Source organism: Pristiophorus japonicus, chromosome 9 (genome assembly GCF_044704955.1).
Source record: "Pristiophorus japonicus isolate sPriJap1 chromosome 9, sPriJap1.hap1, whole genome shotgun sequence".
NCBI lineage: Eukaryota > Metazoa > Chordata > Chondrichthyes > Pristiophoridae > Pristiophorus > Pristiophorus japonicus.
The window spans coordinates 91,214,062-91,240,205 of NC_091985.1; the positions used below are offsets into that span (position 1 = coordinate 91,214,062).

The 26,144-nt window shown below is 45.3% G+C and overlaps 1 protein-coding gene across 9 annotated transcripts in view; it reads left to right on the plus strand.

Annotated features, from left to right (window-relative positions):
- LOC139273131 (echinoderm microtubule-associated protein-like 6) overlaps window positions 1–26,144 on the plus strand; it is an 816,712-nt gene that overhangs the window by 471,373 nt on the left and 319,195 nt on the right. For all 9 annotated transcript variants that reach the window (XM_070889552.1, XM_070889554.1, XM_070889555.1 and 6 more), the window contains 2 exons: window positions 484–615; window positions 19,327–19,415. In XM_070889552.1, the coding sequence (XP_070745653.1) occupies window positions 484–615; window positions 19,327–19,415 (221 nt within the window). The remainder of the gene's footprint in view (window positions 1–483; window positions 616–19,326; window positions 19,416–26,144) is intronic.

The following is a 26,144-nucleotide window of genomic DNA, read 5'->3' on the forward strand; positions in this document are numbered from 1 at the left end:
CCTGAAGTTACTAACTTCTGGGGAGGCACCTTACCTCATGCCATTTCCTTGGCTGAGAGAAAGAACTTGCTTTTTGGGGAAGAAGTGCAACCATACCATTGCTAGTAGTTGCGATTATGATGATTTATGGGGACCACAATTTCCTGGAACTTCGTTTGATTGTCTTAGGGAGTCAGAGAGGAATTTCTCAGCTTTTTTTTGGCATATCTGAGGAAATTGTTTGGTTAGGGGTTAGGTCAATTGTATGTGTGGCTGTACCATGTTTGAATTATGGGATTGAGGTTCACTTCCCACTCACCTTTGTGTATGTTCTCATGTTAGTCTGTTGCAGAGTGACTTAGTACATCAGTGCACTATACTACTTTCTCATGATTGTATGCTATTCTTAGTAAAATCAAGCTATTAAAGTCTTCAGAAACCTTACCAGCTTAAAAATGCACTTTTCTTTGCCTTTTCAAATATGCACATTTATTATGCTCCCAGATGCAGGGAAATATCTGGCAGTAACTTCCCATGACAACTTTGTGGACGTCTACAATGTGCTTTCAAGTAAAAGAGTTGGCATATGTAAAGGGGCTTCTAGTTACATTACCCATGTAGACTGGGATGTAAGAGGTAAGGAAAAATCATTCTTCAAGTCTTTTTAATTCTTTCAATAAATCTTTTAAAAATCAAAAATACCTTATAAAATTAGACGTTTGAAGAAATGCTCATAAAAATTCTACTTGTGAAACTTATGTGGCATGGTCAGTTCATAATATACAAAGTCATTAATTTAAAACTATCTGCTTTTGAGATGTAGTAAAGTGTAAAGGATGTTCACTGAAAGGGTAATATATTATAATGACTTTGGGTTAAAAATTCAGTTGCATAGCACCCGTTGTTTGGGCGCTACGGGTGCCGAATTGGGTCCACAATGGTGTCCGAGCAGCACGCACACACTTCTGGTGTGGGCTGTGCCAGACGCATTGGAGTGAGGGCGGTAGGACAATTGTTAGGCGTTTGCGTTGGAAGTATGGTAAGTAGGTGAATCATCGTGACATCAATCAGTGTGCAATGATGCCATTTTCATCATCATCGCCAGAACTAACATCCTGTGTTAAATTTGCACAGCTGAACATGCGTTCAGCAGCAGGAAGGACCACCCTACCAGTGCTATTTAAAGGGATCATCAACAACTTTCAGGTAACTTGTTTTCTGATTTCTACAGGCTCTATATAAGTTTGTGGAATTGTTTGGAGCTTTCAAGAGTTATTTCAAGTTGGTGAGATCACAGGGAGTGGGGCTGCAAGTGAAGAAGGCCTTATTTCTGACTTCAAGTTCTGGTCAGACCATTTGCTCCAAGAGATGGAGCATAGGCAGCAAAGAGGACAAGCTGCTCACAGAGGGAGGAGGAGGAGGGGGAGAAGGGCTCCCAGCAGGAGGTCTTACCCACCTAAGGTCTTCCAAGAGCAATTCTCTTACCTTAACCTGAGCGAGGAGCGGTGTGTGAAGCGTCTGTGCTTTACAAAGGAAGTGCTCACAGAACTCTGCCAACTCTTGCAACCAGACCTGCAGCCTCACTCCATGGCAAGGACTGTGAAGGTGACCCTGGCCCTGAATTTCTTTGTGTCGGGATCCTTCCAGGCTGGAGCAAGTGACATCTGCAACATCTCAGTTTACCGTCCACTGCTCCATAAGAGAGATGACAGACGCTCTTTATGCCAAGAGAAAGGGCGCCATTGTTTTCTCTCTGACCAGAGAGAAGCAGATGGAGTGTGCACGTGGCTTTTCCAGGATAGCATGGTGCAGGTTGGCATCGACTGCACGCACATGGCTTTGCGGGCACCGTATCTAAATGTTGAGATGCAACCACAAAAATTTCCACTCGCTGAATGTATAGTTGGTGTGCAACCATGCTCAGCGCATCATGATGGTGAATGTCCAGTATCCTGGCAGCAGTCATGATGCTTTTATTCTGCGCCAGTCCACTGTTCCTTCAGTCTTTGAGCCACCAAGACAAACCAGATGCTGTCTGCTGGGTGACGAAGGCTATCCCTGGACCACCTGGCTCATGACTCCACTCCGCAACCCAACCATACATGGCCACATGCGTACAATGAGAGCCATCATAGAGCAGACCATTAGGATGCTGAAGCAACTGTTCCACTGCCTGGATCGCTCTGGAGGAGCCCTACAGTATTCATCGGATTGTGTGTCCCGATGCGTGGTGGTCTGTTATATCCTTCACAACTTAGCCATCATGAGGACACAGCCCTTGTCACCAGCTCAGGAGGAGGAGGAATAGGAAGAGGTGGAAGAAGGACCTCTCCCCTGGTGTTGATCTCCTGGACCAAGGCCTCCAGTACTGCATCTGAGAAGCTAGGTGCACTCTCTCTCCCCTGTAATACCATCATTACAACTTTCTTCTGCAATATCCTCCAAGCCAGCTCAATCACCTGTTGCAGCCAGAAGGCGCCTCCCCTTTTAAGAGGAACAGACTGCCTTTAAGTAGTGCTAGAACCTGGGCCCCTGCTAAGCGTTCAGTCACTTAGCAGCATCTTCAGCACTGGGCTGAATGCTACAATCATGTAAATTAGCAGGCAATACGAAGTTTGAGTGCTTCCTGCAGTCTGCCGATCTGGCACGGGTTGATCGAGCATCGCAATCCCCCTACTCGTTTTGAGGTCTTATTCAGTGTCTAGGCCATTTTATTTTAATTAAGGACTTGGCTCAGCACTGAAATCATATCTAGACTACTGCCTCATTCTTAAGCGCTGTAGCACTCCAAATATGAACGCCACATGAGTATTTATGACAGGATGTGTATAATTTGCTGCCTTTGGTGAGATATAATTTTAATGTAATTTAATGAGCTGTTCCTTCTTACAATGGCGTAGCATTCTCTGTGAACCAGAAGCTTCAGTCTGTTATATATGTATACTTGTATTTACTCTGTACAGCCACCAGAGGGCTCATCCACTGGAGTCCCAAGGGATCCCATAATCCCATGGGAGCACAGGTATTTAAGGAGGCTTCACAGGTTGGAGAGGCAGCCTGGAGACCTGCAATAAAAGACGAAGGTCACACTTTACTTTGAACTCACAGTGTTCAGCCTGACTCTTTCTCCATACACAACAACTGGTGATGAGATACAGATAGCGAATCCAAAGATGCAGAGAACAGTAGGCATCCTGGAGAAATTCTCAGAGGGAGATGATTGGGAAACTTTTGCAGAGCGACTCGACCAATACTTCATGGCCAACGAGCTAGATGGGGAAGAGAGCGCTGCCAAACGAAGGCCACTCCTCCTCACCGTCTGTGGGGCACCAACGTATGGCCTCATGAAGAATCTGCTCACTCCGGTGAAACCCACGGAGAAATCGTACGACGATTTCTGCACACTGGTCCGAGAGCATCTGAACCCGAAGGAAAGCTTTCTGATGGCGAGGTACCGGTTCTACACCTACAAAATGTCTGAAGACCAGGAAGTGGCGCATTATGTCACCGAGCTAAGACGCCTTGCAGGACATTGTGAATTTGAAGGACATTTGGAGCACATGCTCAGAGACTTTTTCGTACTTGGCATTGGCCATGAAACCATACTTCACAAACTTTTGACTGTAGAGACCCCAACCTTGAATAAGGCCATAGCGATAGCCCAGGTGTTCATTGCCACCAGTGACAATACGAAACAAATCTCTCAGCACACAAGTGCTGCTACAAGTACTGTGAACGAAGTGATGTTGTTTTCGAATCATAACATACAGGGCAGGTCACACATACCTGCAGCTACACGTCCGCAAATGTCTCATAGTCCACCATCAAGGGTGATGAATGCAAGGCCATTAACACCTTGTTGGTGCTGCGGGGGTGATCATCGTTTCCATTCATGCCGATTCAAAGAGTACGTTTGCAAGGGCTGTGGAACAATGGGACACATCCAACGAGTGTGCAGGTGAGCTGCAAAGCCTGTTAAACTTGCAAACCACCATGTTGCAAAGAAGGACAGATCCACGGAGGATCACGACGAACCAGAGTCTCAGATTGAGGAGGCAGAGGTACATGGGGTGCACACATTCACCATGAATTGTCCCCCGATAATGCTGAATGTTGAACTAAATGGACTCCCAGTATCAACGGAGCTGGACACGGGCGCGAGCCAGTCCACCATGGGCAACAAGACTTTCGAAAGGTTTGTGCTGCAACAAGGCCTCAAGGCCAGTCTTAACTCCAGTTCGCACGAAACTAAGAACTTACATGAAAGAACTGATTCCTGTAATCAGCAGTGCTACCGTAAAGGTCTCCTACGATGGAGCGGTGCACAAGCTACCACCCTGGGTGGTACCGGGCGATGGTCCCACGCTGCTCAGCAGGAGCTGGCTGGGAAAGATACGCTGGAAGGAGGACGATGTCCAAGTGCTATTGCCCGCTGATGACACTTCGTGTGCCCAGGTCTTAAACAAATTTCCTTCGCTGTTCGAACCAGGCATCAGGAAATTCCAAGGAGCCAAAGTGCAGATCCACCTAATTTCGGGGGTGCGACCCATCCATCACAAGGCGAGAGCAGTACCGTACATGATGAGAGAAAGGGTAGAGATCGAGCTAGACCGGCTGCAAAGAGAGGGCTCCATTTCCCCGATCGAGTTCAATGAGTGGGCCAGTCCTATCGTCCCAGTCCTCAAGGGAGGAGACTGCACCGTCAGAATCTGTGGCGATTACAAAGTAACTATCAATCGTTCCTCCCTGCAGGACCAATACCCACTACCAAAGGCCGACGACCTCTTTGCAACGCTGGTGGGAAAAAAAGATGTTCACGAAGCTGGATTTGACTTCAGCCTACATGACGCAGGAACTGGAGGAATCATCGAAGGCCCTCATTTGCATCAACATGCACAAAGGTCTTTTTGTTTATAACAGATGCCCATTTGGAATCCAATCGGTGGCGCGATATTCCAGAGAAACATGGAAAGCTTACTGAAGTCGGTCCCGCACACCGTGGTCTTCCAGGATGACATCTTGGTCACAGGTCGGAACACAGTCGAGCATCTGCAGAACCTGGAGGAGGTTCTTAGTTGACTTAACCGCATGGGGCTCAGGTTAAAATGTTCGAAGTGCGTTTCCTGATGTCTGAAGTGGAGTTCCTGGGAAGGAGGATTGCGGCGGACGGCATCAGGCCCACCAACGTGAAAACGGAGGCAATCGAGAACACACTGAGGCCACAGAACGCGACGGAGCTGTGGGACTCCTGAACTACTTTGGTAACTTCTTACCGGGTCTCAGCACACTGTTCGAACCACTGCATGTCTTGCTACGAAAAGGGGATGAATGGGTTTGGGACAAAAGCCAAGAAAATGCCTTTGTAAAAGTGAGAAAATTATTATGCTCAAACAAATTGCTTGTGTTGTATGATCCATGTAAGCGTCTGGTACTAGCATGTGATGCATCGTCATATGGCGTTGGGTGTGTATTGCAACAAGCTTAATGATTTTGGGAAACTGCAACCGGCTGCTTATGCATCCAGGAGTCTGTCTAAGGCTGAGAGCCTACAGCATGATTGAGAAAGAAGCATTAGCATGTGTCTATGGGATAAAGAAAATGCATCAATACTTGTTTGGGCTAAAATTCGAATTGGAAACTGACCATAAGCCACTTATATCCCTGTTCTCCGAGAGTAAAGGGATAAATACCAACACATCGGCCCGTATCCAGAGATGGGTGCTCACGTTGTGCACATACAACTACGCCATCTGCCACAGGCCACGTACAGAAAAATGCATCGATGCTCTCAATAGGCTGCCATTGCCCACCAAGGGGGTGGAAATGGCGCAGCATGCAGATCTAGCAATGGTTATGGAAGCATTTGAGAGTGAGCAATCACCCGTCACTGACCGGCAGATCAAAACCTGGACAAGCCAGGACCCCTTATTATCTCTAGTCAAAAGCTGTGTGCTTCACGGGAGCTGGTCCAGTGTCCCAGTGGAAATGCAGGAAGAGATAAAGCCGTTCCAGTGGCGCAAAGATGAAATGTCTATACAGGCAGACTGCCTTCTGTGGAGCAATCGAGTAGTGGTCCCCAAGAAGGGCAGAGACACCTTCATTTTGGTTTAGAAAGGATGAGAGGGGATCTCATAGAAACATATAAAATTCTGACGGGACTGGACAGGTTAGATGCGGGAAGAATGTATCCGATGTTGGGGATGTCCAGAACCAGGGGACATCATCTAAGGATAAGGGGTAGGCCATTTAGGACTGAGATGAGGAGAAACTTCTTCACTCAGAGAGTTGTTAACCTGTGGAATTCCCTGCCACAGAGAGTTGTTGATGCCAGTTCATTGGATATATTTAAGAGGGAGTTAGATATGGCCCTTACGGCTAAAGGGATCAAGGGGTATGGAGAGAAAGCGGGAAAGGGGTACTGAGGGAATGATCAGCCATGATCTTATTGAGAGGTGGTGCAGGCTCGAAGGGCCGAATGGCCTACTCTTGCACCTATTTTCTATATTTCTTTGTTTCATCAATGACCTCCACAGTACCCATCCAGGCATCATAATGAAGAAAACAATAGCCAGATCCCACGTGTGGTGGTCCAGTATCGATGCGGACTTAGAGTCCTGCATTCACAGATGTAATACCTGCTCGCAGTTAAGCAATGTACCCAGAGAGGCGCCATTAAGTTTATGGTCTTGGCCTTCCAAACCGTGGTCTCGGGTACACGTCGACAATGCAGGCCCGTTCTTGGATAAAATGTTCATTGTAGTTGTCCAAGTGGATTGAATGTGAGATAATGTCGGCTAGCACATCCGCTGCCACTATGGAAAGCCTGCGGGCCATGTTTACCACACACGGCCTACCCGATGTCCTGGTGAGCGACAACGGGCCATCTTTTACCAGTGCTGAGTTCGAAGAATTCATGACCCGTAACGGGATCAAACATCTGACATCTGCCCCATTCAAACCAGCGTCCAATGGTCAGGCAGAGAGAGCAGTGCAAACCCTCAAGCAAGGCTTGAAGAGGGTAACTGAAGGCTCACTTGCAGACTCGCCAATCCCGAGTCCTGCTTAGCTACTGCATGAGACCCCGCTCACGCAATGGGATCCCACCTGCTGAACTGCTCATGAAAAGAGCACTCAAGACAAGGCTCGCATTAGTTCACCCTGATCTACATGAACAGGTAGAGAGCAGGCGGCTTCAACAAAGTGCGTACCATGATACCGCAACTGTGTCACGCGAGATTGAAATCAATGATCCTGTATTTGTATTAAATTATGGACAAGGTCCCAAGTGGCTTCCCGGCATTTCGGGTCAAACTTTCAAATGGACTCATTCACCGGAAATACTTGGACCAAATCAAACTCAGATTCACGGACTATCCTGAGCAACCCACCTTGGACCCTACCTTTTTCGATCCCCCAACATACACACCAGTGGCAACCGGCACCACAGTTGACCATGAAGCAGAACCCATCATCCACAGCAGCCCAGCAGGGCCCAACATACCAGGCAGCCCAGCAAGGCCAGCTGCAGTGCAGCCCAGCGAGGGCCCAGTTTTCACACTGCGACCATCAACCAGGGCAAGAAGATCCCCAGATCAACTCACATTGTAAATAGTTACACTATTGACTTTGGGGGTGAGTGTTGTTATCTATGTATACTTGTATTTACTCTGAACAGCCACCAGAGGGCTCATCCCCTGGTGTCCTAAGGGATCCCATAATCCTTTGGGAGCACAGGTATTTAAGGAGACTTCACAGGTTCGAGAGGCACTCTGTGGCTACTCTCCCATAACCAGTAAGCTTAAGTGTGTACTGCTGATATTACTGTCTCCCAGAAAGGTTTGAAATGAAATAAAATACAGTGGGTCCTAATGAACTAGGATTGTATGAGTAATAAAGAGTATGAGGTCTCTGCAGTAACAGAAAACTGCAGGACTGTGTTGTGTATGGAGAAAGAGCCATACTGAACACTGTGGTTTATCAGCATTATCCACATCCCAAGAACAAATTTTACAAAACACAACTGTATCCGAGATGGTTCTTCCTGGAGTCCTGCAATAAAAGACTAAGGTCACACTTTACTTTGAGCTCACAGTATTCAGTCTGATTCTTTCTTGCAAACATAGCAGTTATCACTTCTCTGAGACATGTGTGCACAACAGTTTGTTTCATGTGACAGATATCAAGGAGTGATTTCATGAAACCTTCATGCTATGGTAAAATTGACCGCTTGGGAAGAACCATCTCGGATACAGTTGTGTTTTGTAAAATTTGTTCTTGGGATGTGGATAATGCTGGTAAACCAGTGTTCAGTATGGCTCTTTCTCCATACACAACACAGTCCTGCAGTTTTCTGTTACTGCAGAGACCTCATACTCTTGATTACTCATACAATCCTAGTTCATTAGGACCCACTGTATTTTATTTCATTTCAAACCTTTCTGGGAGACAGTAATATCAGCAGTACACACTTAAGCTTACTGGTTATGGGTGAGTAGCCCACTCCTACGTTGAACTGGCTATAGGTTGGGGCTGGTTTAGAACGTGAGCATGACTAGCAGTGGGCCAGCAGTGGGTTGCAGTATTTTCTGCTCCTCCTGCCCCCATTAAAATATTAAAAAATAAAAAAGTTTGGGCCCTTTTGTGGAGTAGCCACCGCTGGTTGCCTTAAGGGCCCTTTAATGGCGAAGAACATTCATCAGTGCAACTCTGATATCCGTATAGGCATGCAAGAAAGTTTTGGAAACCTATAAACCATCTTGGAGCAAGTGGCAATTCCAGAGAGTTCTGCGTTGTAACCCCCAATAGAGAGACATAGGAGTGATTTTATTATTCATTCTTGGGATGTGGATGTGGTTGCTAAGGCTGGCATTTACTGCCCATCCCTAGTTGCCCTGAGAAGGCAGTGATACAACTGAGTGACTTGCTAGGGCAGTTAAGAGTCACCCATGTTAGTGTGGAGCTGTCGTCACATATCGACCTTCCCTAAAGTACATTACTGAACCAGTGGGGTTTTATGACAATCTGACAGCTTTATGGTCATTTTTTGCTGAGACCAGCTTTTTATTTCCAGCTTTTTAAAAAAACTGAATACAAATTTTCAAAATGCCATGGTTGGTTTGAACTCATAGGCAGGAATTTTAATTTGGAGGCAGGTAAGGAGTGGGGTTGCTGGAAAGCGGCCAGGAAACCCGAGTAAACGGTGTTTCCGCAGGCCCTGCCAAATTTAACGGCAGGGCTGGATTAGCATTTTGAATCTCTGTTTCCTGCTCATAGCCACCAGCTGGAGAGGCTAACTGGCTGTCGGGTGGGTAGGCCTGCAGTACCAGAGGGTGATGGGGGAGGTCGGCAGGCTGGAGGGGGAAGGTCGGAAGGCCAGAGGGTGATCATGGGCCAGAGGGGCAGGTTGGAAGGTGATCGGGAGCTGGAGGGGAGAGGTCAGAAGGCCAGAGGCTGATCAGTGGCCAGACAGGGATTGTAGGCCAGAGGGAAGATAGTGGGGCCGGGGCTAAGGATTGAAGGCCGGAGGGGGAGAGGGGAATTGGAGTTTGGAGGCCTTGTAGTGGGTGTTCGAGGTCTCAGGGTGGGGTGGGCGGTGGGGAGGGAGGTCGGTGGGAAATTGGAAGGGTCGGTGGTGTTTTCAATTGTGGGGGGTTGGCAAGACACTTACCTTCTAATCCAGCAGTCCTTGCCTTCCTTTAGCTGGTGGGTTGCCTGTGGCCTGGGAAACCCTCTAGCCCACAGTTAAATTTAAAATGGTGATCACCATGAGGCACGGAGCTTCATTTTCATATTTAAAGTGCCAACCTGTCTCTTGTGAGCGGATTGGCTGCCGCCCCCCCCCCCCCGTCCCACCGTCCCACCTCCATTAAAACTGGAAGTGGGCAGGTAGAAGGCAAGTTGGGGTCGGGATTCAGATTTTTAACTCTTTAACATCCCAACTGACCCCAACTCATCTGTTTATTTGGGGTTAAAATTCTCACCCATTCTCTGGATTATTAGTCCAGGCCATGCATCAAGCTTTGCCACTTCTCCTTCCAACTATTCCTTCTTCTCTTTCTCTTCCTCTTTCTCTTCAGCCAAAGCTCTGGCTCTGGCTTCACCTCTATGAAAGACAGGCTTTCCACCCACGTCCCCCTCCCCTCCTCCCTTGACAGGGATCCTCCTTGAATCCTCTGATGGAGTTACCTTGTGCCAGGGCCTCTTGCCACCCAAATTTCCGTCTGTCAGAACTAAAATTCTCCAGGCCTCAGCATGTGTTCTGGTTGCTCACCTTTATTGTCCTATGCACTAATCCCACCTCAATTTAAAATCTAGGCTAATGGCTTCGGTCTTCCTAGTGTTTCATTGGAGGAACTTTTGGCTCATTGGGACTGGATGTTAGACGAGCAGTCTAACAATATAGAGGCACTGGAGGGGTTGATAGAGGTGGTGTGAGGTAGAGCTGGGTGTCATCAGTGTATATGTGGAATATGACTTCATGTCTTCGGATGATATTGCTGAAGGGCAGCCTGTAAATGAGAAATAGGAGGGGCCAAACATAGATCCTCGGGGAACACCGAAGGTGGGAAGAGAAGCCATTGCGGGAGATTCTCTGGCTACGACTGGATAGGTAACAGCAGAGTCAGGCAAGGTTGTGAGTTCAAGCCCCCACTCCAGAGACTTGAGCACTTAAATCCAGGCTAACACTACAATGCAGTACTGATGGAGCACTGTTGGAGATGCCATCTTTCGGATGAGATGTTAAACCAAGGTCCCATCTGCCCTCACAGGTGGATGTAAAAGATCGCATGGCACTATTCAAAGAAAAGGAAGTGAATTCGCCTGATGGCTTGGTCAACATTTATCCCTCAACCAACACTTAAAACAGATGGGGGCCGAAATTTCCCGCCTTCTTAAGGTCCATTACCGCCTCTAAGATGTGGTAATGGGACGGTGCGGCTTTTCTGACGGGGGCAGGCGGATGGGCCAACCGATGAGAAATTGCCCCAGGACTAGGAGCAGCAGAAATGAGTTTCCGCTCTGCCCAGCATGGCTGGCCCATCAGGCACGCGCTGACCTCTTACTGCCAGGCGACGACCCCTTTGTGCCCCGCGAGGGAAATTGCCTGGTGGGAGTGGAGCCGGCAGTGCTTTATGTCCCCAACAGATTTCCTAGCAGGAAGCTGCCAGTGGCTGGGCGGCACGTCCGTTCTTAAAGGGGAGGGTGCTCTGCCGCAGCTGCCGTTTTATTTTAATTGTCGGCCAACTCTGAAGTCGGCCCGTCAGTGGCGGTCACGGCCCTCCCTGGTGGCCTAGTGGGCGCAACTAAAGTATCTGCAGAGCTTGCAGCAGCTATCCCCTTTAACTGAAGGGGAGGGACTGTGCTGCAGTGCAGAGAGACCTGGGGGTCCTTGTGTATGAAACACAAAAAGTATAGCAAATAATCAGGAAGGAAAATGGAATGTTGGTCTTTATTGCAAGTGGGATAGAGTATAAAAGCAGAGACGTCCTGCTACAACTGTACAGGGTATTGGTGAGGTCACACCTGGAGTACTGCATATAGTTTTGGTCTCTGTATTGAAGGAAGGATATACTTGCATTGGAGGCTGTTCAGAGAAGATTCACTTGGTTGATTCCGGAGGATAGGTTAAGTAGGTTGGGCCTATACACATTGCAGTTCAGAAGAATAAGAGATGATCTTATTGAAACTTATAGGATAATGTGGGGTCTCAACAAGGTGGATGTAGAGAGGATATTTCTACTCATTGGGGAAACTAAAACTAGAGGATATAGGGCTCAGAATTGGCCAGGAGTTGCTCCGTTTTTTTTTTGAGCAACTTTACTTTTTGGCATATCTCAAAAATACCCATTTTGCACATTCAATTTGCGCCAGTGTAAGTGAGTTAATTTGGATTTTTTTGTTTTTTTTTTCAAAAGGGGGCGTTACCAGCCACCTACGCCCGTTTTGGCCATTTAAGCCACTTTGGATAGCTAATAGTTATTCCAAACTAACTTAGGCCAGTGTATGTGGCCACTTGTGGCCGCACAGAAAACCCTTGCGGAGAGTGAAGAAATCAGCGTAGGTAGGTACATTGGAGACCATTCGGCCAGAGATAGGGGCGGGAAGGGAAGCGGAGAGGAACTTGCAAAGCACTATACAAAGCACAACAAGTAGTAAGCATTCAAGAAGACATAAAAACATTCAAGAAGAAATAAAAAATAAAACTAAGTCCTACCTTCATATCAAAACTCAGCCCGGGAAGTCAGCGGGCCAGCCGGTGCAACAGAAGTAAGTCCTACCCTACCTTCATCTTCAGCCTGGGAACAGCGACGCAGCAAGTCGAGATTCCGGTCCCAGGGTGCCCTATCTCAGCCCTAGCTCCAATCCCTTCCCAAAGAATCCTCTCTGTCTGACCCCACTCCTGTTCCTACTCAGCTTATCTAAAGCTAGCTTTAGGATTTCTTGCCTGGCACTTTTTGTTTAAAGAAGTGAGGAATGTTGACGAAGTCTGCATTTGAAACACTTTTGTGGCATTGTTTTTCATATCTGATTCGACCTTCTGTTATGAAGAAAGCACCCAGCTTCACAACTCTCACACTTGTAAACATCAGGATCAACCTCAGTGCGTTCCACAGCGGGCCCGGCCGGTGCGTGAGACCACTCTGCCAGGGATAGGGGCGGCGAGCATCGGGTCCCTCCAACACAAGCTGCGGGATGCGCTGGGGACGAGGAGCTACTGCGCATGCGCGCACACTCCAATGCGCTTGTGGAGAGCTGCCAGCACTGTTTCTCGCGCAGGGCCCTAGCTCCGCCCCCCAATCAACTGGCCACGCTGTGCCAAGCCCTGAGGCAGGCAACACAGCGGCCAGAATTGGGGAACATTTTTCCCTGCCCTTTTCATCCCTCAAAAGCAGCGCAACTCCGGTGAGCATGGCAAAAATCTGCAGGGGCCAATTTTGAGCCCATAGTCTTCGGGGACCGCCCATTTAAAACTGAGATGAGGAGAAATTTCTTCTGAGGGTTGTAAATCTATGGAAATCTCTGCCCCAGAGAGCTATGAAGGCTGGGTCATTGAATATATTTAAGGCGGAGATAGATGGATTTTGGAGCGATAAGGGTGTAAAAAGTTATGGGCAGCGGGCAGGGAAGTGGAGCTGAGTCCATGATCAGATCAGCCATGATCTTATTGAATGAGGGAGCAGGCTCGAGGGGCCAAGTGGCCTACTCCTGCTCCTATTTCTTATGTTCTTATGTAACGGTGAGTTTTTTGATGAAGGAGAATGATGACAGCAATTTTGAAGAGGAGGACGGTACCTGAGGAGGGACCATGTATGAATATTCATGCGGAGCATTGTGTAGTTCATCTCTCTCACTAATGTTCATGTGTATGTCCTTCCCTATTTTCACAATTGTTGTTGACTTATTCTTCCAAATTTCACCAGTGTGGTATTCTGACTTTCTGTGCATGTTTTTATTGGTTTTTAGGATGTCCCAATCTGGAAGCATTTGGAGCTCCTTATTTCCTGCACACAGAATAGTTAGCACAGCTCCCATTCCCAAATCTCCAGCCAGCAGACAGTGGATGCAAGATAACTGTCTTTTCTTGGCAGATATTGTTGTTGGTGACTTCTCAAATGATAAGGAGATGGTGAACTCATATCATTGTCTCTAAGCAGCCTCTAGAATGATAGGTTACGATACAATAGATTTATTTGTGTTGTGATTCTTGTAGCTTCCCACAAGACCTGTAGTTTCGAATTCTTCAATCTCTACAGCAGCTGTTCAGATGAAAAATGGATGAGATATTTTTCCAAACTAAGAAAGCACAGAAAGCAATTAGATAAGTCTTAAAAAGTTTGTTCAACCCTTTAGAAGGCTACTTCCGTTCTTCACTGCATAGTGCAGAAATGCCGCAATATGGATTTTCTTCCCTCTAGTTCCAAGTATTCGAATCGCATCAATAGAATGCAATATACACTTTCTCAAACCAGTCAGTCAAAGCCAAAATGATTTGAAAGGTGTACTTAAGAAAATATCTCTCTCCTTCAAAAGATCAACAGGAATACACCTCATGTTCACCTATTGAGAATGATCTGAGAGGTGCTGGATGCCTTTAAGTTGTGTCAGACATCCGATTTTCCAGCTCCCAAAAAGGCATGCAGCCAATAAATAATGCAGGTAGTGCTAGCTTCACATCTGAACCATAATAATGAACTGTCAGCAGCACTTTCAAGTGGCCCCTTGGACCATGTGAACAGCCGTTTGCAGCATGCACCCCACCTCATGTGCATCCATTTTTGGGTGCAATTGAAATTCTAGGCCAGCTTGTTCTTGTACTTAGATGATTAGCTGATCAAAGCACATTGTTAACATCAGCAGTCATGCTTCTTTGCAGGCTAGAATTCAGTCTGTGGATTTGGTCTACATTGGACAGGGGCATTGATTTTCTCTGAAAAAATTGTTTTCAGTCATTAATCAAGCCCCACACCAGGACTTGTAAGCACGTAATCTAGGCGGACATTTCAGTGCAGTACCATTGTCGGATGTACTGTCTTTCAATTGAGACATTAAACCAAGTATCATTCTACCTACTTCAGTGGAGGTAAAAGATCCCATAGCACTATTCAAAGAATAAGGGATGGAATCATATAATTTTATTGCACAGAAGGTGACCACTCAGCCCATTGTTCTTGTGTCAATTCTCTGAAAGAGAAAAATGAATGGTTATCGACCTGAAACGTTAACTCTGTTTCTCTCTCCACAGATGCTGTCCGACCTTCTGAGTTTTTCCAGAATTTTCTGTTTTTATCTCTGAAAGAGCTATCCACTTAATTGTATGCCTCTGCCATTTTTATTTATCAACTTCCCTTTTATAAACTGTTAAATATTCTGCTTCTAATGAAAAGAATCGCAATTTCTCCAGTCTATCATCAAAACTAAAGCCTTTCATCCCTGGTGTCATCTTAGTAAATTTCTTGTACACACTACTTTCTTGAAATAAGATGCTCAAAACTAGATACAATGGCCTAGAAATTGGGTGGTATATTGTCACCCAATAATGCCATAATTGGGCGAAAAAATGGCGGCTGCTAATCTTCTACCATCTGACGACGGGTCCTGTGGCGGCCGCCATTTTGGGGTGGCCGGCAGCACTGCCAATTGCAGCGGTAGCGAAAATAATTGAAATGAAGCAGATTATGACATCAGTGAATGTGCAACGTTCACTTGACAACCGATCTGCGAGTTTGGATTTTGCTACCCCATTTACTGGCTTACCTTAACTATGATGAACTGAGTAAACGTTGAGAAGTAGTAAGGAGGCTCCAGCAGGCATTTAAAAGGACCATCAGCAGTCACTTGAAACTGACATGTTTCTGCAGTTTGACTGGCTCTGTGCAACTTTCTGCAACTCCAGCAGCTTTATAAACTTCTTTCAACGTTCTAAGGTAACAGGACATGTTGTTGCATATGCAGAACGCCTGCATTACTATTTAAAGGTTTTTTCTTACAACACTTGCTCACAGTCATTGGGGCTATACTGGCAGTCCACCTCACGCTCGAGGATGTTCAGGAGAGGGAGCCAAGATAGCGAAGAAGATGAGAAGATGCGTGCAGATGGAGAAGGAGGAGGAGCCAGGAGGGCTCTCAACAGGAGGCTTTACCCATCTAGGGTTTTCCAAGAGCACTTCTCTTGTGTCCATTTAAGCGAGAAGCAGTGTATTCATAGGCTACGCTTCACCAAGGAAGCAGTGTATTCAGAGGCTACGCTTCACCAAGGAGGTGGTCGGAGAACTTTAAAAAAAAATTTGTTCGTGAGACGTGGGCATCACTGACTGGTAATTATTGCCCATCCCGAATTGCTCTTGAGGAGGTGGTGTCACATATAGGGTATGGATGGCAGATTTCCTTCCCTAAAGGACATTAGTGAAGCAGATGGGTTTTTAACGACAAAATGGTAGGTTCATGGTCACCAGTAGTGGTGCTAGCTTTTATTCCAGATTTATTTAATTTTACTGAATTTAAATTCCCCAGCTGCTGTGGTGAGATTTGAACTCATGTCTCCAGATCATTCATCCAGGCCTCTGGATTACTAGTCCAGTAACATAACCCCTATGCTACTCTACCCTAACAGTACCTAAACTCTGCCACCTCCAGCAAACAGACCTCTGGGGCAGAGTGATTATAATACGATAGAATTTCACTTTACATTTGAGAGTGACTTGCCCAAGACTGAAACTCGTGTCTTAAACTTAAATAACGCCAATTACATAGGTATGAAGGACGAGTTGGCTAAGGTAAATTGGAAAAATAGATTAAAAAGTATGGCAATCGATAAGCTGTGGCTAGCATTTAAAGAAATATTGGATAATTCTCAACAAAAATACATTCCATTGAGAAACAAAAACTCCACAGGAAAAGTGATCCATCCGTGACTAACTAAAGAAGTTAAGGATAGCATTAGATTGAAAGCAGAAGTTTATAATGTTGCAAAGAATAGTAGTAAGCCTGAGGATTGGGAGAGTTCAGTGATCAGCAAAGGGTGACCAAAAATTGATAAAAAGGGAAAAAATCGACTGAGAGAAAACTAGCAAGAAATATAAAAACAGATTTTAGGAGCTTCCACAAGTATGTAAAAAGGAAGAGAGTAGCAAAAGTAAACATTGGTCCCTTAGAGACGGAGGCAGGAGAAATTATTATGGGGAATAAGGAAATGGCAGAAACTTTAAACAAATATTTTGTATCTATATTCACAGTAGAAGATGCAAAAAGCATACCTAAAATGGTGGGGAACCAAGGGTCTAATGAGGGTGAGGAACTTAATGTAATTAATATAAGTAGAGAAAAGGTACGAGAGAAACTAGAAGCCGACAAATCCCCTGGACCTGACGGCCTACATCCTAGGGTTCTAAAAGAGGTGGCTGCAGAGATATTGGATGCATTGATTTTGATCTTTTGAAATTCCCTAGATTCTAGAATAGCCCCAGCGGATTGGAAGGGAGCAAATGTAACACCACTATTCAAGAAAGGAGGGAGAGAGAAAACAGAATAGTTAGCCTGACATCCGTCATCGGGAAAATGCTGGAATCCATTATTATGGAAGTGGTATCAGGGCACTTAGGTGATTAGACAAAGTCAGCATGGTTTTATGAAAGGGAAATTGTGTTTGACAAATTTAGTAGAGTTTTTTGAGGATGTAACTAGCAGGGTAGATAAAGGGGAACCAGTGGATGTAGTATATTTGGATTTCCAAAAGGCATTTGATAAGGTGCCACATAAAAGGTTATTACACAAGATAAGGGCTCATGGGATTGGAGGTAATGTATTAGCATGGATAGAGGGTTGGTTAATGGACAGAAAACAAAGAGTAGAGATAAACGGGTCTTTTTCAGGTTGGCAGGCTGTAACTAGTGGGGTGCCACAAGGATCACTGCTGGGGCCTCAGCTATATACAATCCATAGTAATAACCTAGATGAAGGGACCAAGTGTATTGTATCCAAGTTTGCTGATGATACAAAGCTAGGTGGGACAATAAGCTGTAAGGAGAACACAAAGCATTTGCAAAGGGATATAGATAGACTAATTGAGTGGGCAGTCAAGTGTCAGATGGAGTACAATGTAGGGAAATGTGAGGTAGAAAGAATAGAAAAACAGAATATTTTTTAAATTGTGAGAAATTTTTAAATGTTGGTGTTCAGAGAGATTTTGGTGTCCTTGTGCAAGAATCACAGAAAGCTAACACGCAGGTACAACAAGCAATAAGGAAGGCAAATGCCGTGTTGTCCTTTATTGCAAGGAGGTTGGAGTATAAGAGTAAGGAAGTCTTGCTAGAATTGTACAGGGCCTTGGTGAGACCACATCTTTAGTAGTATGCACAGTTTTGGTCTCCTTATCTAAGGAAGAATATACTTGCCTTGGTGGAAGTACAACGGAGGTTAACTAGATTTATTCCTGGGATGAGAGAGCTGTCTTATGATTAGAGATTGTGTAGAATGTGTCTTTGTTTTTGTACTCTAAAACTCTATTTATAAAACTTGTGATCCTATCTGCTTTTTAAAAACAGCTTTATCATCTTTTCCTCCCACTTTTAAAGATTTTTCCATCTGAACCCTTAAATTTCTCTACTCCTTTTAAAATGTTGCCATTTAGTTTATATGTCCTCTCCTTATTCTTCCTCTTAAAATTTCTCCACATTAAATTTTATCTGCCATATATCTACCCAATCTACTAGCCTGTCTATGTCCTCCTAAGGCCACTTTAAGTGCTAGATTTTCAGATTTGGCAAAATTACTGTTTTCGCTATGCTACCGTTTTTAGGCCAAACTTTTGACCTTTACGCGCATCAGTAAAGTCAGTGTTGTACAAGGAGTCGCAGCACAAACCGCGTGTTTCAGCAACTTTCATCCTTGGCCGGTAGCGCTGTGAGAGAGGCCTTGCAAAGGGGGAAAAACAAAAAACAAAAAAAAGCAAAAAGCATTCACAAAATCCTTACCTACTAAATCGCTGAAAAAGAATTAAAAAATAAAAACTTTAACTTACCTTTTTTTGCAGATCTTCATACTTACCGCTGTTGGCAGGGCTGCACCGACAGGTTTGACCCTATCGGTATTCTGGGCGCAGAGTACGGGTCCGGAGTGAGCCGAAAGTACGACGGTAACGCAATCCACGATGTTGCACGTCGTTCCACGTTGGCGCTCCTCTCCCCGGCAGTACATGGAATCACCACCGCAAAAAGATGTTCGAAGATCCTGCCGGCCGGGTTTTTGCCGCGGAGGGTCAAATCGTGCCGAAAACCCGGTCGCAAAGTTGCGAAACTCCAGCCCAGAGTCTCTTAGCTAGTGAATTCACTCTGGATTGCTCCCTCTTCTCACTTCAGCTCTGAGGAAATTCCCAGCCTTGGTATTCTGGTCAACATTATTTCCTTAATCAACACCATCAAAACAAAAATTAACTAATCAGATAACAAGTCTTAATTATTGTTTATGGGAACCTCTTGTGTACAAATTCACTGGTGTGTTTGTCTACGTAACAACAGTGACTACACTTCAGAAGTAATTAATTGGTTCTGAAGTGCTGTGGGACATCCTGAGGACACAAGTGTTCTATAAATGCAGGTTGCTTGTTTGTTTACTCATTGTTCAATATTTCTACCCAATATGTGATTCAAAACCGATAGTTTTGCTGATATTAGGGTGCTTAGTAGATTTGGAGAAGATGTGGGCATGAATAGGAAAGTTTTCCAGCTTTTGAGTACACACTATTCAAACCTTAGATGTATTTGTATTTCTTTCAGAGAACATATATTATTGTGGTAAACAATATTTATTTGTGGCTGTTGAAACAAATTATATCTCTTATGTCTCGTGCAGGGAAGTTATTGCAAGTCAATTCAGGTGCCAAAGAGCATCTGTTTTTTGAAGCACCAAGAGGGAGAAGACAAACAATTAGAAGTACAGAGGTATGAAATTCATCAATTGTGCAGTATAAGTTACATATTTTTATACTGAATTCAAGATCAGCAAAAATCATTTTTTCCATACTCTTATTTTTGTGTGAGTGAAAATGTTAATTGTGACTCACAGTGGTCTCCTAATGAAATTTAATGTTCTGGCTATGAAAATAATCTTACCAACGTATTTTAAAACATTACTAAAATACACAATTTGATTATAACCCTTTGGGTTCTGCAGAAATATTTCTCCACCAGTGTAAAAAGTAAATAAAATTGTTTGCTTTGAGAATACAAATTGAACCTCCCTTATCTGGAACCTTCGGGACCTAGCCTATTCTGGATAAGGGATTTTTCCGGATGAGGGGTGGTCACATTAAATTGGATGGTACAGGTACTGAGCAAGGGGATATCGGGGCTGGCTGGCTTTGGGCTGTGAGTGTGGCAGAGAGATCATGGTGGTAGGGGGGGCGGCGGGGGAGTGGATCGCGGGATCAGGCAAGCGATTGTGGGAATCGGCAGCGAGGAAGGACTTCAGTTTGTTCATGTCGGAGTTCTGCGCATGTGCCATCCGGTGGCCGGGAATGGTTCTGGACGAGGGGTGGTTCCGGATAAGGGAGTTCTGGATAAGGGAGGTTCAACCTGTACTATGAATTAAGAAATGTTCTGTGGTTATGTTCATTTCTCATATACCTTTTAACACTCAACTTTAGAAATTTGCCAAACATCAATTTATATGAAAAATATTGTATATCCAGAAAAAATAATTCAATATTCAGAGGGTTACCCAGAATCATTAAAGTTAACTGACTACTAAGTCATTTTATTTTTATTTCGAATATTTGCCAGCTCCCACCCTGTTTTCAAAAGTCTTATAAAATCCCTTCTTTTCAATGGTGCCTGTGTCCACATTCATTTCTCCTTGTTCACCTGCTCAGTGTTCACTTTTTTCTGCCCTGTAAAGCACTCTGAGATGTTTACAATTCTACAACATCCCTCATATAAATATAAGTTGCTACAGTTTTATCACCTATTTGTCATTTCACTGATTGTGAGCAAAAATTGCAAGGCAAGTACTGTACTGTCTAAGTGACAAGGGGCTACATTTTCTGCTGATTTACTGCTCTTTTGAATGGTTTCTGAGTGACTGGGAGTGAAAAATGTGACATGGGAGTTGTTCCCCCAACTCTCTGGCTTCCACTGCCACTCCAGGGATTTTCTGCCGGAAGTGAGGGCAGATTAAGCAAGCATATTCAAATGATTGGTTAATGATGGGAATATATCATCCGACATAGTCATTCTATGTCATTGCCACTGGACCAAGACCTAGCTCTGTCAAGCCCGTGTGCTGGCTGGTGTACAACGGTCACCACACGTTAAAAAAACAACCATGCACAGGCATCTTCCAGTCGGGGAGCGGGAGAGCGAGGAGGAGGAGCAGCATCGAATCGGGAGGCCTACAAGAGGCCCATCAGTCGCAGTCGGGGAGCGGGAGAGCGCAGAGGCAGAGCAGCGTCGAGTCGGGACGCCTACAAAAGGCCAGCTGGTGCAGCTGCAGCAGGGCGAGAAGGCAAAAAAGTAGAAAGAAATTGAAAGGTGACGTCACAGCCAAGGGGGTAAGTGATCGGTAAGTAGTTTTTCTTTTTCTTTTCTTTATCAGTAAGTAACCTTTTAGCCTTGTTGTTGCCAACTTAAGTTGATCTAGGGGTTAAGTCATGGCAGGAGAGCTCAGACTCGTGTCATGCTCCTCCTGTACTATGTGGGAAGTCAGGGACGCTTCCGGTGTTCCTGACGAATACATGTGCGGGAAGTGTATCCGGCTGCAACTCCTGACGGACCACATTGCGGCACTGGAGCTGCGGGGGAACTCATTCTGGAGCATGCACGATGCTGAGAATGATGTGAATAGCACGTTTAGTGAGTTGGTCTTACCGCAGGAAAAGGGTACACAGCCAGATAGGGAATGGAAGACCAACAGGAAGAGGCAGTGCAAGGAAGCTAGTGCAGGGGTCCCCTGCGGTCATCACCCTGCAAAACAGATACACCGCTTTGGGTACTGTTGGGAAGGATGATTCACCAGGGGAGGGCAGCAGCAGCCAAGTTCATGGCACCGTGGGTGGCTCTGCTGCACAGGAGGGCAGGAAAGCTATAGTGATAGGGGATTCAATTGTAAAGGGAATAGATAGACATTTCTATGGCCGCAACCGAGACTCCAGGATGGTATGTTGCCTCCCTGGTGCAAGGGTCAAGGATGTTTCGGAGAGGATGCGGTACATTCTGAAAAGGGAGGGTGAAGAGCCAGTTGTTGTGGTGCATATAGGTACCGATGATATAGGTAAAAACGGGATGAGGTCCTACAAGACGAATTTAGGGAGCTAGGAGTTAAATTAAAAAGTAGGACGTCAAAAGTAGTAATCTCAGGATTGCTACTAGTGCCACATGCGAGTCAGAGTAGGAATCGCAGGATAGCTCAGATGAATACGTGGCTTGAGGAGTGGTGCAGCAGGGAGGGATTCAAATTCCTGGGACATTGGAACCGGTTCTGGGGGAGGTGGGACCAGTACAAACCCTGGGCCTGGACAGGACCGGAACCAATGTCCCAGGGGGAGTGTTTGCTAGTGCTGTTGGGGAGGAGTTAAACTAATATGGCAGGGGGATGGGAACCTATGCAGGGAGACAGAGGGAAGTAGAATGGGGGCAGAAGCAAAAGATAGAAAGAAGAAAAGTAAAAGTGGAGGGCAGAGAAACCTAAGGTAAAAAGCAAAAAGAGCCACATTACAGCAAAATTCTAAAGGGGCAAAGTGTGTTAGAAAGACAAGCCTGAAGGCTCTGTGCCTCAATGCGAGGAGTATTTGGAATAAGGTGGACGAATTAACTGCGCAGATAGCAGTTAACGGGTATGATGTAATTGGCATCACGGAGACATGGCTCCAGGGTGACCAAGGCTGGGAACTCAACATCCAGAGGTATGCAACATTTAGGAAGGATAGACAGAAAGGAAAAGGAGGTGGGGTGGCGTTGCTGGTTAAAGAGGAAATTAATGCAATAGTATGAAAGGACAGTAACTTGGATGATGTGGAATTGGTATGGGTGGAGCTACGGAATACCAAGGGGCAGAAAGCGCTAGTGGGAGTTGTGTACAGACCACCAAACAGTAGTAGTAAGGTTGGGGACAGCATCAAACAAGAAATTAGGGATGGATGCAATAAAGGTACAGAAGTTATCATGGGTGACTTTAATCTACATATTGATTGGGCTAACCAAATTGGTGGCAATGCGGTGGAGGAGGATTTCCTGGAGTGTATTAGGGATGGTTTCATAGCTTCATAGTTTCATAACTTTCCAATGTCTGAAGCTGAAGCCTTCAGGATTTGAAAGACAATTTTAGCTGTATGCAATTTGGAAGAGTTTGCAGTGAACTCTCTATCCGCTGTCACCTCCTTGGAGCAACCTCTCTCACAATTGACAAATCTCTTCTGCCATCTCTACTTCACCTGCCATCAGCATCGGTGTCCTTGAAAAAATCTCACCTTGGTTCTCAGAATCCCACCACGATCAGCCCCAACACCAACATCACTAAACACACCAGCATCACCAACAACAACACTACCAACTTTATCCGCAATCACCTGATGCTACACAGGGCATCAGCACCTGACCGCATTCCTGTCCGGGAGGCCAGGGATGGCCTCACCATGGCCAGATTTACTTCACTTGATGCTGTACACCCTGGCTGCAACATGATGAGCCAGGTTGGCACCACCCCACACCAGCACCATAAAGCATCCCTGCAATGCCCAAGCCATTCTTTTCACACTCATCACCATTGTGTTGAAAAAATAGATTTCAATGTTTGACAACACATTAGCAGAAACTCTACATGAACATTGGTTAAAACATTCAAGTGCCTCCCCTTATGTTTTATTAATTAGTATGTTTGCACTGGAATGAGGGTGAGTGTGAGGGATGGCTAGTGAGATGGGGATATGATAATGTAGATAGAGAGAGAGGGATGGGTGGAGGTGCAAGGTAAGTTGGTGTGAGTAAGGATGTGCAGGGGTAGGGTAGGGAAGACAGAGTAATGGGGATGTGATGAGAGGCACAGCAGGATGAGGTTGAGTGTGGCTTTACAGTAACGTTTCGTAATTTACTGAGATCATTGAAAGGTTTGCGCCGCCATTGCAGCCAGTTCCTCCTGACGACATCCCTGCTTGTGCCCTCCTGTGCAATGTGCAACCAGGCTGCGTTGGTGTCCTGGGGAGGTCTATTCCACCCATTGGAAGGGAAGAGGACCTCCCTGTGCTGGGTCTCCTTCCATAATCATCTGGAGGGAGTCATGGGAGAGCCTGGGTGCAACCGTGCACCTCTGTGCAGTTTGTCAGTGTTTGCAGCACTTCAATGCTGCAAAACACTGTCAAAGAAAGTTGGCCATTTAAGATCACTTTAAGAAAACTGGATGATGACTCGTCATCAAATGACGTCACCAGACTCGCTTCCTGTTTATTGGCCGGGAACCTTGCAGGGCGGGCTTAACAAGCCTAATCTAGGGAAGATTGTTGAGAGATCGGTCTGGAGCCGGGTGCACCTTCCCCACATGCCATCAATGCCGGCCGATCCAAACTCACCACTTTGGCGAAATCCCGGCCAGGAAGTGTAATTTAGAATAGTGAATTCAATGTCAAATCAGGTACAGAAAGCAAAATAAACAGAGGGAAAGAACAACTGGATTAAGAGCAGGAGAGCAGAGACGGAAAGAAAATGTTTTTAAAAAATCCACAGAATTATACCACCGTTAACTTCAACGTTATTTTTACAGGAACTTCTGGCCCAATGTATCCTTACATTGGCATCACCAGCAACACTCTGCTGTGACAAGCAGCACAGCGATCTCCCTCTCTTTCTCTCGGCCCTCATATCTACAGATATAACAATGCATTTCAGTTACTAAGGCCGCTTTTCCCCAACCAAGGTCATAACGACCTTGCAATATTATAATATAATCATATATATTTTAAAAACATTTAAAAGTTCTGCCAATAACCTTTCAATAATGACCATCCATCTTCAAATAAACTGCAGTGAAGCTGACTTAAGGTAAATCTGACATGATCACATTCTGCTTAGAACTTTTTCTTTTAAACTATATAAAGTCACCAAGTTTAATACCATGGTTGAGATTAGTTTTATAAAACCAAACTTGGAAATTCATCGTACTACTCAAATTAATGTAAGATCAAGTGCTTATTAATTGCATTTTTAATTTGGAACTTTCTCATTGAGAACCGGTTTACTGTTGCTTTGCTAATGTTTAATAAGAACATAAGAAATAGGAGCAGGAGTAGGCCGTACGGCCCCTCGAGCCTGCTCCGCCATTTAATACATGGCTGATCCAATCATGGACTCGGGTCCACTTCTCTCCCGCTCCCCATAACCCCTTATTCCCTTATCGTTTAAGAAACTGTCTATTTCTGTCTTAAATGTATTCAATGTCCCAGCTTCCACAGCTCTCTGAGGCAGCGAATTCCACAGATTTACAACCCTCTGAGAGAAGACATTCCTCCTCATCTCCATTTTAAATGGGCAGCCCCCTTATTCTAAGATTATGCCCTCTACTTCTAGTCTCCCCCATCAGCGGAAACATCCTCTCTGCATCCACCTTGGCAAGCCCCCTCATAATCTTTTACGTTTCGATAAGATCACCTCTCATTCTTCTGAATTCCAATGAGTAGAGGCCCAACCTATTCAACCTTTCCCCATAAGCCAACCCCCTCATCTCCGGAATCAACCGAGTGAACCTTCTCTGAACTGCCTCCAAAGCAAGTATATCCTTTCGTAAATATGGAAACCAAAACTGCACGCAGTATTCCAGGTGTGGCCTCACCAATACCCTGTATAACTGCTTTTATACTCCATCCCCTTTGCAATAAAGGCTAAGATTCCATTGGCCTTCCTGATCACTTGCTGTACCTGCATAACAACCTTTTGTGTTTCATGCACAAGTACCCCCAGGTTCTGCTGTGCTGCAGCACTTTGCAATTTTTCTCCATTTAAATAATAACTTGCTCTTTGACCTTTTTCTGCCAAAGTGCATGACCTCACACTTTCCAACATTATACTGCATCTGCCAAATTTTTGCCCACTCACTTAGCCTGTCTATGTCCTTTTGAAGATTTTTTGTGTCCTCCTCACACATTGCTTTTCCTCCCATCTTTGTATCGTCAGCAAACTTGGCTACGTTACACTCGGTCCCTTCTTCTGTCGTTAATATAGATTGTAAATAGTTGGGGTCCCAGCACTGATCCCTACGGCACCCCACTAGTTACTGATTGCTAATCCGAGAATGAACCATTTATCCCGACTCTCTGTTTTTTGTTAGTTAGCCAATCCTCTATCCATGCTAATGTATTACCCCCAACCCCATGAAATGTTATCTTGTGCAGTAACCTTTTATGTGGCACCTTGTCAAATGCCTTCTGGAAGTCCAAATACACCACATCTACTGGTTCCCCTTTATCCACCCTGTTCGTTCCATCCTCAAAGAATTCCAGCAAATTTGTCAAACATGACTTCCCCTTCATAAATCCATGCTGACTCTGCCTGACTGAATTTTGCTTTTCCAAATGTTCTGCTGCTGCTTCTTTAATAATGGACTCCAACATTTTCCCAACCACAGATGTTAGGCTAACTGGTCTATAGTTTCTTACTTTTTGCCTACCTCCTTTTTTAAATAGGGGCGTT